This window comes from Manis pentadactyla, chromosome 14 (genome assembly GCF_030020395.1).
Source record: "Manis pentadactyla isolate mManPen7 chromosome 14, mManPen7.hap1, whole genome shotgun sequence".
In the NCBI taxonomy this organism is placed as follows: Eukaryota; Metazoa; Chordata; class Mammalia; order Pholidota; family Manidae; genus Manis; species Manis pentadactyla.
Window position 1 is genome coordinate 20,087,239 of NC_080032.1, and position 17,613 is coordinate 20,104,851.

Consider the following 17,613-nt stretch of genomic DNA (forward strand, 5'->3'; position numbering starts at 1 on the left):
AAAATGTGAGGTAAAGTCCAGGAAAGACCTAGCAACCCAGATGTTCTGTGCCCTTCTAGGACTGTGTGTGTCCTCACCCAGGTTTGATGATTAACTCCTGGCTGCTTGGGGTCAAGTCAAACTGCTTGGCCATGATCCTTGATGAGAACTCTGGCAGCTTCATCCCCATCCTCACGTTAAACATACACCCATCCTTGTCAGATATTCTGTCCTGGACTGGGCACTGGGAACACAGGCGGTAAAACCCAGTTCATGCCCCAAAGTGATACCTGGCCTGGAGGAGAAAGGAAGATACCCAGTTCAGTGACAACTCTAATGTCCCCTAGGGAATCAGAGAGCAGAAGATTCCCAGAGGGCAGTTGGGGTAGGGTGGAATCAAGGAGGGCTTCCTGAGAGGTGTTATGCCTAGCACACAGCTCAGGCTTGACAAGAAACACAACACCACTGCATTTATTGCATGCCTAGTATATGCCAGCCCTTTTGTGTTGAAAAGCATATCTCAAAAGTTTTTTTAATAGTTGGATATTTATTTCTGTGCATTAGGGGAGATATATTTATATACATATACATGAGTGATATCAAACCTATGATTTCGTGACTGTTGTTCCTTAGGAAGAAACTAAGGTAGGAATTAAAGTTTAAATGGAGTCTTTTACAAAATATTAAGTAGCAGCAGTAGTAGTAGTTTCTAGAATGAAAAGGTAGAATGCCTAGGAGTTAGAACACAGACCCTGGAGCCAGGCTCTGGTACAAACACCAGCTATGCTGTTTACTGGCTGTGTGATCTTGGGTAAGTTGCTTAACCTCTCTGTGCCTTGTTTCCACAACTGTATTTGCATGCATATACAATGCATGCAAGATGAAGATAAAATATTACTTCTCTGGTGGAGTTGATGTGAGGATCAAGTGAGTTAATATATGCAAAATATTCAGGACAGTAGTAGGTGCTCTCTGCTCATTGCTATTGTGCTACAGTTATTATTACTATAATAACAGTGTGCACAACAGTAGGGCAGAAATTACAAAGGTGGCACAGGGATGTCTGAGGTTTGGGAACATGACATCACTATATCACAGAACACTCACAGTAACAGGGGCAGTCAATATTGTAATAAACCCTCTATTGTAAAATCAGATTTGGATCAGAAAGGCCAAGTCACTTTCCCAAAGTCACACAGCATTGGCAGAACCAGGACTCAGGCCCAGAGGGGGAGGCTCCAGAGCTCCAACTTGGAAGGGGAAGGGGTGAAGAAGCCAGGGTGGATGCCTCAGAGAGCAGGTGGGGCTGGAGAGGCGGCCCAGGTCACAGCCTGCCCCCTCCCAGAGCCACCTTCGTCAGACAGCCCCTGTCCCTGACACTTCAGGCCACCAACACCCACCTGGCCAGTGCCTTGGATTATTTATTAAGCTTTGTTTCATCATCCTTGGCCCAGCTGATGTTCTTGTTCCCAGGGTGATGGAACTGCGTGGACAGGAGGGATGGAGGCTTGGACACAGGAACTGCGAACTGCGCCCTCCTGACTTACAGGTCTAACCCTGGACTGTGTGTCATGTGCTTTCCAAGTCACAGAGGCTCAGTTCCATTAAACAGGTGAAAGAAGCCAGGCTTGGGCAGGCAAGTAACCGACCTAGTTAGTGGGTAAACCAGCTGGGATTTGGACCTGGGTCTTCTAACAGTACAACACAGCATCTGATCTGAATTCTCAACTCTTCCACCCTTGCCAAGATGATGAATCATTCTAGAGCAGAGAGGGCCTCAAACTAGGGCCACATCTCTGCTGGCTGGAGCTGACTCACTCTGTCCTCTGTAGAGGGACATGGCTCTCCATGTGCAGCTGTCCCCAGCTCTCCCTATTGCCTCCCCAACACCAAACAGTCCCCCGCCTGGCCCCTGGGGATATTTGAGTTTGAGACCCCTGTGCAGAGGAACTCTCCCTCTCCCCTCCTGCCCTTGAAAAGGAAAGGAGTCAGTTACCAAGGGAGAAGCCGAGGCACAGACAGGCTAAGTTTCTTGCTTCAGGTTGTTCAGCAAATAGACCACAGGACCAATCTTTAAAGGACCCCAAATCCAACCTGGATGTTCTAGGGCTGAGACACTTACAAATTCTTAGCCATGATGGCTGAGCTGGAAGAATCTTTTTTTTTTTTTTTGCTTGGAAGAAGAATCTTCAAGGGCCATCTAATCCATCCTTTTTGTGGATGGGGAAACTGAGGCCCAGAGGGGGGAAAAAAAAAGGATAGCTTAATATCTGTCTTCAAAGTCAAGGAAAATGCTGGTCCATGTGAACCAGGCTTTCAGAATTAAGCCATTCATCTGTGTATTCAGCAAACATTACTCTAAACTACCAAAATCTAAGCCTTATGAAAGGAGAGATATAGACTAATAAGATACATTCCCAGCCTTCAAGGGGGCCTTACAGAGGCCCTGTCAGTAGATAGATGCAATAGAGCATTACAGATGCAGCAACAGTAAAATGCAAATTAGAGCAACGCTAAAATGCCATTAAGAAAAAAAAGATCAAGTTGGCAAAAACTATTTTAAAGCATAAAAGCAATAAAAACCAGGGCTGGTGAGTATGAGGAAAAATAGGCATCCTCATATGTTGCTGGTGTGATCAGGAATTGCTACAGCCCTTTGAAAAATAGATCTGTCAGAATCGACTACAATTTTATAAATATTCCTCCCTTTAACCAAGAAATCTTAACTTGGGAGATTTATTCTCTAAAATAAGAAGTACCAGAAGGCACAAATGTTTGTATGAGAATATTTATTAGAGTGCTATTTAGAATAGAAAAAAAAAGAACCTGGAAGCTTGGATTCCCTTGAATTGGGAAATGGTTGAATAAGGTGATAATACACCTTCACTGTGGAATATTATGCAGCCATCATGAAGAATAAATTAGATCTAAATCTATTGACCCATAGAGATGCACATGATGCTTTGTAAGTGGGAAAAGAAAAAAATGTACAAGGTGTAATGACTTTTTTTTTTTAATGAAATAACCCAAACTGCCTGATATACCGGCCTATGATTGTATAAATACCATAGGCTCATGGAGAACAATGCTGATAATATGGACTATCCTGGGGTAATGGGAGGAGGTGGGGTGAAGGAGCACAGAGCAGGAGGCAGGGGGCCATAATGAAAATGTAATGATGGAAATGTCCCATGATCTTTACTGTCTGGTATGATAGCCCCTCACCACCGGTGCTCGTGTAACTGAGGAACTGAATTGTGAATTTTGCTTAATATTTACTGATGTAAATGTAAACAGCCACAGCAGGCCCGTGGCTACTGTATTGGAGGGAACAGGCCAGAGAGTCTGTACGGGAAGCAGTGTGGACCCAACGTGGGAGGTGTTGTCGTCACTGGGGAAGGGGTGTTAGTAAATCCTTCCCCTTTGTGTAATAACTTCCCCACCCTGAATGACATGCAGAAACACAATTACAAAACAGGGAGGGTAAATACACGAAATGAACAGTGGGTCATTGTGGCAAACAGATGGGTGCAACTCAAAAAAATCCCAGGCCCTGAAAAGAGGAGCTTTGCAGTGGACACACCTCACAAACACAGCCTCAGCTAGGCAATGAGGGTCAGCATCAACAGGGACGTGGTGATGTCAGTTGATAAGACCCTAATGATAAGATGGGTATGGTGCTTCCTCTCGGTGGTCTACCTCCCAAAGCCCATAGCCCCAGCCTACTTGGGAGCAAAACATAAAATCCATGACCTGTGCTATTCAAACTGTCAAGGTCATTAAAAACAGGGAAGGCTAAGAAACTCTCAAAGCCAAGAGGACCCTATGCAGGCTAAGCATATGTAATGTGGAACAGAAAAAGGAATTAGGGAAAAACTAAAGAAATCTGAACAAGTTATGGACTTCAGCGAATAATAATGGATCAATGTCGGTTCAATCAGTGTCACAAATGTCCCATGTTGATGTAAGTTGCTAAATACAGGGGAAACTGGAAATTCCCAGAAATTCTGGAATTCCTACATGCCCATACTCCAGAAATGTAGGAGAATTCTAGAAATTCTAAAAGAAAACGTTTTTTCTTTAGATCCCTACTCCCAATCCTGCAAAAGTAGTGGGAAAATAACAATACCTCTCCCCCGAGGATGCTGCAATAATGAGGCTTTTTAACATTTTCATTAACATAGAGCTTAATTGACAAAAGTCCTATGTTTTAAAATTGATAGAGAAACAGGCCCTCTTCTTGGATGTGGATATTGAGAAGCTGGCAGATGACAGAGAGAAGGCTGGGAAAGACATCGGCTGCAACTATTAGATAAAGAGGCGATGAGTGGGAACCACCCGGGGATCACTCATAACAACGTTTTCCCTTTTGCCAGAGTTATTTGTCTGCATAATCAAGGGAAAGGCAGAGGTGAAGCAAGTGTGATGAAGGAGGATTATTTGAGAACATGGACATGAATGAGGACCCAGGCCTGGAGAGTGACCTCAGGTAAAGGGGACCAGGAGGGGTGGGAAGTCCTGAGCACCGAGAAGAAGACCAACAGTGACCATAATAGCAGCGGCTATTCTTTGAGCCCTTATGCCATGCCCAGCGCTGGGCTGCCATTATCTCTAAGTCTTGCAATATCCAATACATGTCATTGTCCCCATATCTCGGGACAGAAAACTGAAACTAAGGGATGTTAGGTGACGCGCCAGCCAAGGTCACACAGTTGGGGGTCAGTTTTAGCCCAGGTCTGATGGGCTCAGGAGCTGGGGACTTTACCTCCTCAGGGGACTGGGGCTGGCTGTGCCAGCCAGGAAGGGCAAATAGAGGTGAAAGCTGTCTGTTCCTCCCCAAGCTGTGAAAACACCCGTCAGAGGCCCCACCTCCCACAGCCAAGGACGTGCTGAGCTGGCCATCATGAGGGACACTTCCCGGGAGGCTGTGGTGTCACAGGCCAGCAGTCAGAGGTGACGGAGGCAACTTGCCCCAGGTTCTCCAGCCAGACTCCCGCCCCACGTCCCGCCCCACGTCCTGCCCTCACCTCCCTGCATGGGATAGTCCCGTGCCTTAGTTTGCCCATTTGTTAAGTAGGGGAAGATAACTTTCACTTTCTTTCCCTACTTCTTAAGACCTTTCAAAGGAGGACTAGATGGGCTGGGAGAATCCTTGGGCCCCACCACCCAGAGCTAAATAAGGATGCAAATGCCCCCTTGTGTACCAGAAATTGAAAATGGTCTTCACTTATTAAATACCCATGCTGGGCACTGTCCTTACACCAGTTAGGTCATTAAATCCTCATAACAAATCTAAGAGGTGGACACTATTATCAGTTAAAGAAACTGAGGCCCAGAGAGGTTAAATGACTTGGCCAATGTCATACAGCAAGTCAATGGCAAAAGTTGGGTTTGGACTGGGCCCGTCAGGGAAGTGGCTCCTTTGCTTTCTGGAAATGGACACGCCTTGGATGCTAGAGTCACAGGCATGGACCGATTCCCATGAGGTTTGTGCAGTGACAGCAGTCAGCCTTCCCCCAAGACCCTGCAACAGCTGACTGGTCAGAATGTCCCCAGGACACCAACACGCTACCAGGTTCTGCTCCAAAGTTTCCCCAGGGGAAACTTGGGGGGTCCCCTGCCCTCTTAGAGTCTCAGGTTGCCATCCGTGTGACGGGACACAGAACCACACGCATACCCACACATGTACACACTTTTTACCTATTTAAAAATGAAGCTAACCTAGGTGAAGAAAGACGAATACCATATGGTTTCCCTTATTTGTGGAAGATAAAAACAAAGCAAAACAGAAGGAACAAAACAGCAACAGACTCACAGACACTGAGAAGTGACTGGTGGTTACCAAGGGGGAGGGTGGGGCAAGTGCCGGGGGGAGGGAGACTGGGGTAAAGGGGCACAATAATTCTCAATCACAGTATAACTTGAGCATGGGGACTGTTGAACCACTGTGATGTACATTTGAAACCAATGTAAGATTGTATATTAACAATACTTTAATTTTTTTTTAATGTGACTTGTACGGTATTTGAATTATTTCTCAATAAAGCTGTTTAAAAAAACAAAATGAGGTAACAAACATGCAGACAGCAAAGGTCCATCAACTACAAGTGGATAATAAAACGGTGGTCTATCCATACAATGGAATACTATTCAGACATCAAAAGGAATAATCTACTGACCTATTGCTACAATGTGGATGAACCTTAAAAACATGGCGCCAAGTGAAAGAAGCCAGACACAAAAGGCCACATGGCATATGACTACACTTTCATGAAGTGTCCAGAAGGAATAAATCCACAGTGGCAGAAAGCTGACTGGTGGTTGCCAGGGCCTAGAGGAAGGAGTAAAAGAGGAGTGGCTGTTAATGGTGCAGGCTTTCTACTGGGCATGATGAAAATGGTCTAAAACTGATACTTTGCAAATGGGTAAATTTTAGGATATGTGAATTAGGTCTGAATAAAGTTATTATTTTAAAAAGGATATGTCCAGACAGGGTGTCAACAACAGTGGTATTCATTTTTGTCTTTTCCCCTCTTTTTGGTTCTTATATGATTGAATCTTGAGTTGATGTTTTTCAAATCACCCAGTGATACATTTTTGTTGAAACAAATGAAACAGTACAGAGAGGTCTACAGAAAAATCATCTTGTTTCCACCGCTTGCAGCTCCCTACCCCCCAACCACAGCGCTGCTGCCTTGGAGTGGAGATTAATCCATCATTGGCTAGCTGTCTTCCTTTAGGGCCAGCTCCCTGGCTGCATGTGTGACCTCATGTGGAGACAGCATCGAAAGCCTAAATCTGGGACCTCCGAATGGGAACAGGCTGGGCCAGATGTCCCTCCCTGACCCCCACCTCTCCAGCAACCCTGTGTCCACAAAGAACTCAGAAATCCTGAGGTTGCCTCCCATCACTGTCACCTGGCCAGTCTTGGGCAATGTTACTCCACCTTTGAGCCCATTTCTTCATCTTTGACATGGGACTCAAAATGCCCACTCACTTGGTTGGTTGAGGGTTAAGTGAAACATGAGAAACACTTGGCATGAGACGCTTGGGCAATATGCCAGCTGTATGCACTCAGATGCACACAGGGAGGCTGCGTGGATGCCCACTTCATTCCATCTCTGCCACCCTGTATCCCCAAGGCATGCCTGTGGAATTCCCCCTGGGTGGGTAAGGGGCTTGGGGGTGCCTGTGGAAGGTCAGAGGGCCAGCAAGAGGGGACAGCTTGTCCCACAGAGAAGGATGGCTGTGTGGGCTGTTTGTGCCCTCACTGCCATCTGTCTCATTGATATTCTCCACCCAGCCAGCCAGACAAGAGAGCTTTGTTGAGGGGGCAAGGGTGAGAGCTGGCCGGGCCAGGGTGTGTGTGTGTGCACAGACCCCTGCACACGGCCAAGGACAGACAGAGCATGGGGCCGGGAGTGAGTTCAGATGCAAGAACTTCCAGTTCTGTGATGATGAGGATGCTGATGCTGATGATGGCCACGAACACTGACACTCACTCAATTTCCCGGCCCTGCACATACATTCATTATCCTGTCATCCAGTCCTAGGAGGAAGGCGTCATTATCACCCCCACTTAACACATGAGCAAAGAGAGGCTCTAGGAGGCACAGTGACCTGCCCAGGGCGGCACAGCTAGTTCATGACAGATCCAGGATTTGAACCCTCCTGCACCTGGGTCTTACCCACAGTGCCATCTGCCCCTTTATGATGAGTCATAAAGGATGGCCAGGGAAAGTAGTAAAGAACTGTGGGTTGATTGCAGACTTGGGAGGCAGACTGCTGGGTTCAAATGCCAGCTCATCCTTCCCACTGTCTGTCTGCCTCAGCTTCCCTTTCTGTAAATGGTGATAATGATAGTACTCACTTCCTCCACTGGCTTGTTACTTGGGTGTTTACAGAGACTTTAAGTTCCCTCCCTCCAGCCCTCTCCCTGCAAGCGTCCCAATAGCCCTTTGGTCGCAGGTGTTGTCCCCATTTGCAAGTGAAGAAGCTGAGGATGGGGAGGATACCAGTGGGGAAGGGGAGGGGCTTGGAAAGAGACCCCAGGAAGCTGCCAGAGGAAGAGGGCAGCCAGCTTCCCCATCCCCTGCTGGAAGCCCCCAGTGGCCGGAGGCCAGGGGGCGGGTCTGGGTGGAGGAGTGGCCGGTCCTGGGGCCCCATTGGCTGCCCAGAGGCACCAGGGGAATAAAGCCCAGGCTGTAACCCCTGGCACAGTACAGAAGCCAGTTTACCAATCCATCAACCCTCCAGCTGTTCATGGACTGCCTATCGAGTCTGTCCATATAGACTGTCTCCAGTTGGTCCCTCCCCCATCCACTCTGTCCAGCTGGCCAGCTCCATCACCTTTGCCGGTAAGCAGCCCCATCCTCAGCCCCACCCCAGGACTGGAACACCCCAGGCCAGCTTCGGTTTCCCAGGGGAAGAGCGGGAGGTGGAAAGTGTCAGTTGAGAATAAAAACGTATGCTTGAAGCCAGACTGGCTGGGTCCACTACGCCTCAGTTTCCCTATTTGTATAATGGGGATACTAATAGAACCTTCCTCCCAAGGTTTTTGTAAGGGTGAAATGAAATTGTGCACTTAAGTGTCCAGCCCAGATACAACAGCTAATTTTATTGAGCACTTACTATGAGCCAGGTGAGGAGTGGCTTCTGACCATGGGGCAACAGGGGGACAGACAGCAGCTTCCAGGGTGCCCTCCTTCCTCCATGCCCAGCACAAAACTCTTTCTCTGATTTTCCTGAAGGCTCAGCTTCGGCAGGTAGCAGGGTGGGAAGGGCAGCGGGTGTGGCATCCAGATGCTCACTTTCACAGGGCGCTGTGCCAGAGGGAACAGTGCCTATGGGGGGATCCCTGCCCCTCACCCAAAAGGCATCCCATGTGCATCTGGAGACAGGTGGTGGGAGGTTCTTCCCAAATCCACCTGAAAGAGGTCTTCATGTCAGTGCCTGAGGCCAGGGCTTGGCCACCTGCACAAGACCCAGGCCTTGAAGGTCCAGTCCGCCAGAATGGAGGTGCCATGGTTCCGAGTGGAACCTCCAGAAGCTGAAAGTTAATTCAGACAGGTGTGGGGGTGCCCCTGTTTTGGCTGCTTGTCTGGGAATTGTTTAATCCCTCCTTCACATTTAAAGGGAGGTGCCCCTGTTTTGGAGTGCCTCAGTCTCTTTTATCAAGACATCTGGGGAAAAGTGATGTCTGCTCAGGTGCCCCTCCCAGGCCCTGCATGTCAGTTAAATCAGACATGGGGTACCCATATTTGGGGAGCACTGAAGCTGGTGGGGTGCTCAGGAACCCCACCCACTACTTTTATGCTGACCCAGGCATATCTGGCCCAATCTGGGAGAGGTGAGAGGTGATGCCTGAGCCAGGAGCGTCCCGATCAGGGGGCTGGGTCAGATGGTCAATGGAAATGGGTGGGAGTGGGGGAGGGGAGCCACCCTTGCCTGGCCTTCTGGGATGGTGGAGGAAATGGGAGGATTAGATAGGCTGTTCACCCAGCCACCCACTGACCAGTCTCAGCTCAGCCCAAGGTAGGGAGAATCAGTTTCCCCCGTAACTCAGCGGAAGAGGAGATGGGAAGACCATGTGTGTGTATGCATATATGGCCACCTCAACTTCTTACTCACCCAGAGTCCACCCAGAAGGGGAGGCCTGAGCCATGCTCATGTGTCTTAGAGAAAGCCTGGATTCAAACCCTGCCTCCCCCAGGCACTAGCTGTGTGACCTTGGGCAAGTCACATGAATATCCCAGTCCCTACTGCTGTGTAACAAACTACCCTAAGATGGAGTGACTTAAAACAACAACAGTCATTTTATTGTTTTCTGTCATGGTTCTGAGTTTGACTGGGCCCCGCCAAGCAGCCCGCACAGGGGTGTCGCATATGGCTGCAGTGTGACAACAGCTGGCTGGAGTCACCTCAGAGTCATGGCCCATGTCCAGCACCTGACCTCCGCCATCGGTTGTCAGGTGGGTCACCTACATGTGGCCTCCCGTGCACACCTGTGCGTACTCCATCGTGCCAGCTGGGTTTGGGAGGGTGCATCTCAAGAGAGACAGCCAGAGGGAGTCTGTGCCCCCCCCAAGTCCCAGCTCTGGGAGCTGGGCTGCGCTGCGGCCGGCTCACACAGGCCCTCAAGAACAATTGTGCCCTTCCCTTCCCAGTGCCACATTCAATGGTATCATGCTGGTAGCTTGAAATTGGCCTCGGTGGGGGCGGGTACCTCACGGAAGTACACACACTACAAATGAGGGCTTTCCTTTTCTTTGGAGAGCCCATAGTTAAACATTCACCAGCGCACCCAGGCTTGGAAGTTTGCGTCACTTCCGCTGCAGCCCCAGGCCCCGCCTCTCAGTGTGTGGGGGGATGGGAAGGGCTCCTGGTGGCCATCCCAGAAAACACAATCTGAGCCTGTTTTCTCATGAGGAGAATGGGGTAAAAATGGTACCTCCTAGGATTCCTAAGAGGACAAAGTGAATTAATATCTGTAAACTTAAAACAGCGCCTAGCGCATGGTATTCATTTTATAAGTGCTTGTTAAATAATATAATAATGATTAGATTTTCTTTAATAATAAAAAGTTTTCCCTAACTGGGCACAGCACAGAGCTTTCCAAAGGTTAGTTTTAAATATATATATATATTTATATTTATATATATATTTGTATTTATTTAAGTATATATATTTAAGTATATATATATGTACTTAAATATGTAACATTTGTACATGGTAAAACGTTCAAACAGTACAAAAGGGATGCTGACTGCCAGCTCTCCCCTGAGGCCCCTCACCCTGACCACTTTCCTCGGTGTTTCCTGGAATGTTCTGTGCACACGGAAACATATGGATTGTGTGTATGTGTGTGTTGGTATGTGTCCACATTTTTGCATAAGGAGACTATACCTAATGTCCTCCCCCTGCTTCATCCACTTAACCAGGCCCCTGGGAAGTGAAGGACGGAAGGGGTCGCCTGCAGGCCCACTGCCTGTGACATGGCAGCAGAGGCACCAGGGCCAGCTGTCCTAACCCTTTCCTTCCTTTCTCCCAGCAATGACGTCTGGAAAACCTCTGCATGTGAAGACTCCCGTCCGGGACAGCATGACCCTGTCCAAAGTGGCAGGCACCAGTGTCTACCTCAAGATAGACAGCGCCCAACCCTCAGGCTCCTTCAAGATCCGGGGCATCGGACACCTCTGCCAGAGGGTACAGGATGGGCTGCGTGTCCCCTGGGTGAGGTGGCGGGGCAGTGCTGTGTGAAATGCCTGGAGTTCCCAGCTAGACCCTGACTCCCCACAAGCGCTGGGTGTCCACTACTGGTACCTCTGCTAGATAAGGTGTGACCATCCAACAGAGCTCCCTCACAGGCTGGTGGCAGGGCCATCGGGTGCCTGCCTCCTCTGCCCTTTCCTGAACTAGTCTCTGGGGAGGGAAGATATCATCTGAGAGGCTGGGGCAGTACCAATTCCCTGTAAAGGAAGGAGGGGTCCATGTAAGTTGGAATTGGGGGAAGATATTCCAGTGGGAGGGAAGGACTCAGAGGAAGACTGGGAGGTGGGACTGACCCTCTCCCAACTTGTCTCCATAGTGGGCTGAGCAAGGCTGTGAACATTTCGTTTGCTCCTCAGGTAAGTGGCCTGCATGCCTCCTCCCATCCTCTGCCCTGTGTCCCAGGGCAGGTGCTCCTCCTCTCTGGGCCCTGCTTTTCCCAGCAATGAGCCATTGCAAACCTCTGTGGCTGCCCCTGTTTGGAATTGCAGAGGGAGGCGAGCAGTCCCCCAGGGGGACTCGGAGTCCCCGGGTCGGGGTGAGCAGTCTGGGATGGGCTCCCAGGCCCTCCTGCACTGACGTACTTTCCACCTCCAACCCTGGCAGCTGGCAACGCGGGCATGGCGGCCGCCTATGCTGCCAGGAAGCTGGGCATCCCCGCCACCATCGTCGTGCCTAATACCACACCCGCCCTCACCATCAAGCGGCTTAAGAATGAGGGTGCCATGGTCAGGGTGGTTGGTGAGGTGAGTACTACCCTGGGTCAGGGCCACAGAGGGCACCATGGGAGAGCAGGGTCTCCCAGCCCCTCACACCCTCCTGCCTCCATATGGTCTTGCAGATGTTGGATGAGGCCTTCGAGCTGGCCAAGGCCCTGGCAAAGAACAACCCAGGCTGGGTCTACATCCCTCCCTTTGACGATCCCCTCATCTGGTATGTGGGGCCCAGTGTCACGTGGTGTGAGTGGCGTCCACCCCCTACACCACTGGAAGAGCCCCAGCCACAATGCACGTGGTCACCCCATTGTGCACAGAAGTTGTACATGTGTGTGTGCCCACCATCATGGAGAAGCACACACAGGTGTGACAGCACGTGCACACACACGTGCACCAACATCCATTCTCCATGGTTGTGTGCAAACACAAGCTCAGACACACTGCTGTCTGCACCTGGGGCCCCCAGGAAGCAGACCCCAAGACAAAATATTTCTGGGAAAGCAGCTTGCCTGGCAGGTGACTCATTAGAGGAGAGAGAAAGTGAGCCGAGGAAGGAAGGAAGCCAATAACGGGCTCTAATGGGCAGGTGACCACTGTGGGCAGCTGGGGCTCGATCCCTTGGGGGCCCCTGGGAACTGGTGTGGAAAACGAACCAGAGGTCCCCACCCATGGGAGAGGATGCTAGTGAGTTTATACACCAACTCCCACAGTCCTTAGCTCCCAGTCACTGGTGGAGGGCAGCTCATAGGGGGTGTCAGTTGGCACTGCCAGTTGCCACATCGGGAGGCAGCTCTAGTGGCCAGAGAACAGATGCAGATGCTGGCGGCTGGGAATCGGGATGCAGCTGGGAAGCAGAGGACTAGCCCAAGCCCACCAGTTGCTGGGATGAGGACAAGTGCAGAGGGCAAGTGGGAGCTCCAAGACCCCTGCGTGGGGTCTCCAGGGAGCCCAGCCCTGACCAGCCACCCTCTGCCTCACCCTCCAGGGAAGGCCACACTTCCATCGTGAAAGAGCTTCAGGAGACGCTGAGTGAAAAGCCGGGGGCCATCGCACTGTCAGTGGGCGGCGGGGGCCTGTTGTGCGGAGTGGTCCAGGGGCTGCAAGAGGTGGGCTGGGGGGACGTGCCCGTCATCGCCATGGAGACCTTGGGAGCCCACAGCTTCCACGTTTCCACCATCGCCGGGAAACTCGTCTCCCTGCCCCAGACTACCAGGTGAGCAGCCAGGGATTCCCCATGGGGTGTTCAGCAGGCCTTCGGGAGCCCCCCACCAGGAACTGACTTAAAGCTAGATCCCAGTATGTCCTGTTTTATAGGTGATGAAACTGAGGCTTTGGACACTTGCCCAGGGTCACATATCCACTGAGTGGTACTGCTGGGGCTGAACCCAAGGCTGTGTGACTGTACCATGGATGTCACACCTCCTCACACAAAACATCTAATACTAATCATTTGCTGAGTTCCTCTGTGACAGGGTTTTACACACCTCATTAATTTGCCAGCCATTTACTGAGCCCCAAATATGGGCAAGACACTGATCCTGGGGAGTGAATAAACACAGCTCCTGCTCCCCAGGAGTTCATATCTCAGCCCCAAACCTTTGAGAGATGGTGTTTAATTAGGATCAGGTTTGGCCACACTATAAGGGAGCCCAAAATAACAGTGACTTAAACAAGGTTGAACTTTATTTCCTCTCTTACATTAAAAAAAATAAAGTCCACAGGTACAGTCCAGGGGCAGCTGCATGAAGCAGGGGCCCAGTTTCCTTGAATTTGTTCATCATCCTTATGATGTAGCCTTATGGCCCAAAATAGCTGCTTAAGTGCCAAGTATCACACCTACACTCCATCTGGCAGGAGGAAGAAACAAGGTCAGAAGCTATGCCCCTCTCCATAAAGACAGGTACGGTGTTTCCACTTACGTGTCATTGGCCAGAACCTAGGCACATGGCCACCTCTACTGCAAGGGAGGCTGAGAAATCCAGGCATCCAGGTGTGTAGCTGTAATAGATGTTGGGTAGACAATTCTCTCCACAGACAGGGAAGACCAGGTCCAGGCAAGAACTTCTGGATTCCTGAGCCTAGCACTGCAGAGTTATCTTATTGGCCTCTGATCCCACACTATTGCGATTGAAGAAATAATTGCTGAGCACCTACTATGAGCCCCATGCTGGGCTAAAGGCTGAGGTGGTCCAGGCCCCAAGACACTTAGGGGCAAGTGGTGGAGCTAAGCCCAGAAGGCTGGGGAGAAAGTCAACACGTTGATTCCCAGGACAGGTCCTGGTGTTACACAGATTCTGCTTGTAATGCCGGCACAGCCACTCCCTAGGTATGTGACCTCGGGCAAGTGACCACACACTTTCTGCCTCAGTTTTCCCTGCTATAAAATCCAGCCACTTAACAGCAAAAATTGTGAGAAATAATGCTCCTGAAGTGCTTGGCACCTAATACTTTCCCAAGAAGTAGTCACTAGGTGCATGTCATGGGGAGGATCACTTGAGAATTCCACTTGGGGCCACAGGACTGAGTGTTCTCCCTGGAGGATGGCTGGAGGAGGTAGCCTTAATCTTGAGTCTTGCAAGAAGGGGCAGATTTGGGCAGGCAGAGCACTATGCTCAGCTAAGAAAGGGTTAAACAGGTGGAGGTGACAACTTGGAACAAAGGCTGGAAGTCCTTTCAGGGGCTGCAAAGAGGCCTTCCTGAGATGATGTTGAACAGAAAACGATGCTGGTTACCCCCATTTGCATAATCTGTGCCTTATGAGAAGCCCCCACTCTTCTGGGGGAGCACTGGGACTTTCAGTGCAGTACAGCTGCAGAGCCCCGTGCCCGGCCAGGGACCCAGGCCCCTCCTCCCTCTCATGGATCGCTGCCTCCTGCCTCTCCCCTGTCCGTTTCCCCCACTCCCACCCTCTTCTCCACCCCCTCCCCCAGTGTTGCCAAGGCCCTGTGTGTGAAGACCGTGGCGGCTCAGACCATGAAGCTGTTTCGGGAACACCCCATTTTCTCTGAAGTTGTCTCAGACCAGGAGGCTGTGGCTGCCACTGAGAAGTTTGTGGGTATGTGTCAAGTCCTTTCAATACCCGACCTGTTGGTTCAGGAACTAAGTGCCTGTCCACTTGGTCTGCCAAGGGATTCCATTCACTGCAAATTTTCCTCACAGTTCCATCTCCCATCCCTTCCTATAACTTCCCATTTATGAAAGAGAATACAATGCAGAGGTAGAAATAGAAAGGCCAAAGCCACAAATGAAGAAATAAGCCTGATAACCATGACAGCATGGAAAATTAACTGAGTATTTTAAATATTGGCTCTGAGCTTCCTGGTAGCCAAGGTAAAAAAAAAAAAAAAAGGAACATATGATCCTCAGCATTGGGTTCAGAAGTGAGTCTGAAACAAGGTTGGACTCCTTCTGGGTTCCGCTTAGGATAGGAGTAGCAAACACACACACACACACAGCACTTATGCTGCCACTTAATTGTCCTGTCCCAGCAGTCTGTTTGGCTCATCAGCCATGGCACTCTTGCTCAGATGATGCCTCAGAATCCTTCTTAACACAGTGCTCCGTCAATTAGTCATTTTATCAGTGTTAGCACTCATGATGAAACCTAGCCCTGACTCAGGGCTTGGAAGGCCAATCTAGGGTGCTATCTAGGAGGTTTGGTCCAGGACTTGACTCTGTAATCAGGGCTGGTTGGCTTGGCTCATTATCCACAAGCTTACCAATGGCCCAATAGTTCCCTTGCACCCCGTGGAGCTCGGAACCCACCCTCATCAGCCCCCTCCTCTGGCAGATGATGAGAAGATCCTGGTAGAGCCTGCCTGTGGGGCAGCCCTGGCCGCCGTCTACAGCCATGTGGTTCAGAAGCTGCAGGGAGAGGGGAAGCTCCGCACCCCACTGTCCTCCCTCGTGGTCATTGTCTGCGGGGGCAGCAACATCAGCTTGGCGCAGCTGCAGGCCCTCAAGGAGCAGCTGGGCATGAACGGGCTGCCCGAGTGAGGGGTGAAGGCGCTGGCCTGCTTGTCCCCCTCCCCTACCCGGAGAGCCCTGGAGGGGCTGGAGGTTCAGCAAGTGCCTTGGTGTAAATATTCTTGCCTGGCTGTGAGCCTGTGGCCTGGGCTGGCCAATTACTTTCTTGCTCCCATGAGTCCACTGTGCGGAGAGGCCCGAGCTCTGAGGTGGAGCCAGGAGGTCAGCAGCCAGCAAGGCTATGACCTGAACTTCTTTGGTATCTGTGTGATGGCGCTATGGCCATCCTTAGCCACCCCTGCCGGGTGACAACCCCCCACGTGTAACACACCAGGTCCCCAGAGCAGGTGGGAGGGATCATAGCAGGATGGGCCTCCTCAGAGTGGTGCCCCACCCCAGGAAGGGGAAGAGGGTCACCATCCAGGGTTAAGGAGCCATATTGTCCTCCCAGGAGATCCAGTTCTACTCTTACTCATTTTTCTAATGTGCAAATTTTTTCATTGCAAAAGAAAAACATATGTTTATGAAATGAAGAAGTTTCTCTATCGTGTCTGTTTTCTATTCCTCCTTCCCCTCCTTCCATCCAACCAGGGCTGCTATGGGCCCTCTCAACAGTAATCACCCCACATGGAGGCCAGGGGCCTTGATTCCAGCTGGGCTTGTGTGCTGCCAGGCTGGAAGGAGAGGGAAGAGGAACTGACCGTGAAGGTCTGGCGGGGCAGGGGGTTGGGGGGGGCAAGGGCTGCCTCCACTGGAAGCCAAACCAGCTGAGGAGGCTGACCCCATTCTGACAGGAATTCCTTCCTGGTAACAATGATTTTCTCACAGAACCAGTGGAAGCGTAGGACTGAGGCCACCATCCCAGGGGGTGTGTAAGCGACACCGGACACCCATCTCAGGGACAGGGAAGGAGTGGACTTAAAGTGAATTTCATACAAACCCTCTTGAAACATGAAACCCTCTTCCAAGGAGAGCACACGCTGAAGCCAGCATATAAAATAGAGGAGGACCTGTGGGAACTGCAGTGAGGTCTGGAAGGGAGCACCCCTGCACTCAGGAATATCCTGCACCACCTATAGCAGCCCCCAGGGCACTATTGGATCCCCAAGTTCAAAGTGAAGTTTGGGACCACTCAAACCCTCAGGGTATCACACAGGTATGCATAAGCATGCAGAGTCCCCACCCACCCCGACAAGAGCGGGGCTTGTGAGATTTCAGGGGGAGAATGGAAAACCCACCCCAAACCTGCCCTGGCCACAGGCGATACTATCTACTGATTTCCAGCCAGGAGGGGCAGCATATGTACCTTAAAACCTAGGGGATGGACATTGGATTAAAGATGGCAGCTTGGGAGGTGAGACAGAGACCTCCTCCTAAAACCACATAATATGAAAATATAATTAGTACAACTAATCCTGAAAGAGCAACAGGAAAGAAGACTGCACCAGACTGCATATACCTGGAGAAAAGAGCAGACCTCACAGAACAGGGTAACATACCAAAGCTGTGACCCAGCGGGGAACCAAGCCCTTCCCCCACCCCAGCTCACCAGGCAGGAGGAAGAGAAACAGAGTGGGGAGGGAGTGGAGGCCTGGGACTGCTGAACACCTAGCCCTGGAGATCTGCTCTGGGAGCAGGAACCTACATTGCATGGTGCTCTGGTGAGTGGGGTTGGAAAGCTAAG

The 17,613-nt window shown here is 50.6% G+C and overlaps 1 protein-coding gene across 1 annotated transcript; it reads left to right on the plus strand.

Moving 5' to 3' along the window:
* Positions 1 to 8,084: 8,084 nt before the first annotated feature.
* Positions 8,085 to 16,465, plus strand: SDS (serine dehydratase). Its single transcript, XM_036929438.2, has 8 exons — positions 8,085 to 8,336; positions 11,030 to 11,184; positions 11,567 to 11,606; positions 11,854 to 11,993; positions 12,089 to 12,180; positions 12,949 to 13,176; positions 14,894 to 15,018; positions 15,754 to 16,465. The coding sequence occupies exons 2-8, from the start codon at positions 11,032 to 11,034 to the stop codon at positions 15,957 to 15,959; spliced, it is 984 nt and encodes a 327-aa protein (XP_036785333.1). The 5' UTR covers positions 8,085 to 8,336; positions 11,030 to 11,031; the 3' UTR covers positions 15,960 to 16,465.
* The last annotated feature ends 1,148 nt before the right edge of the window (positions 16,466 to 17,613 follow it).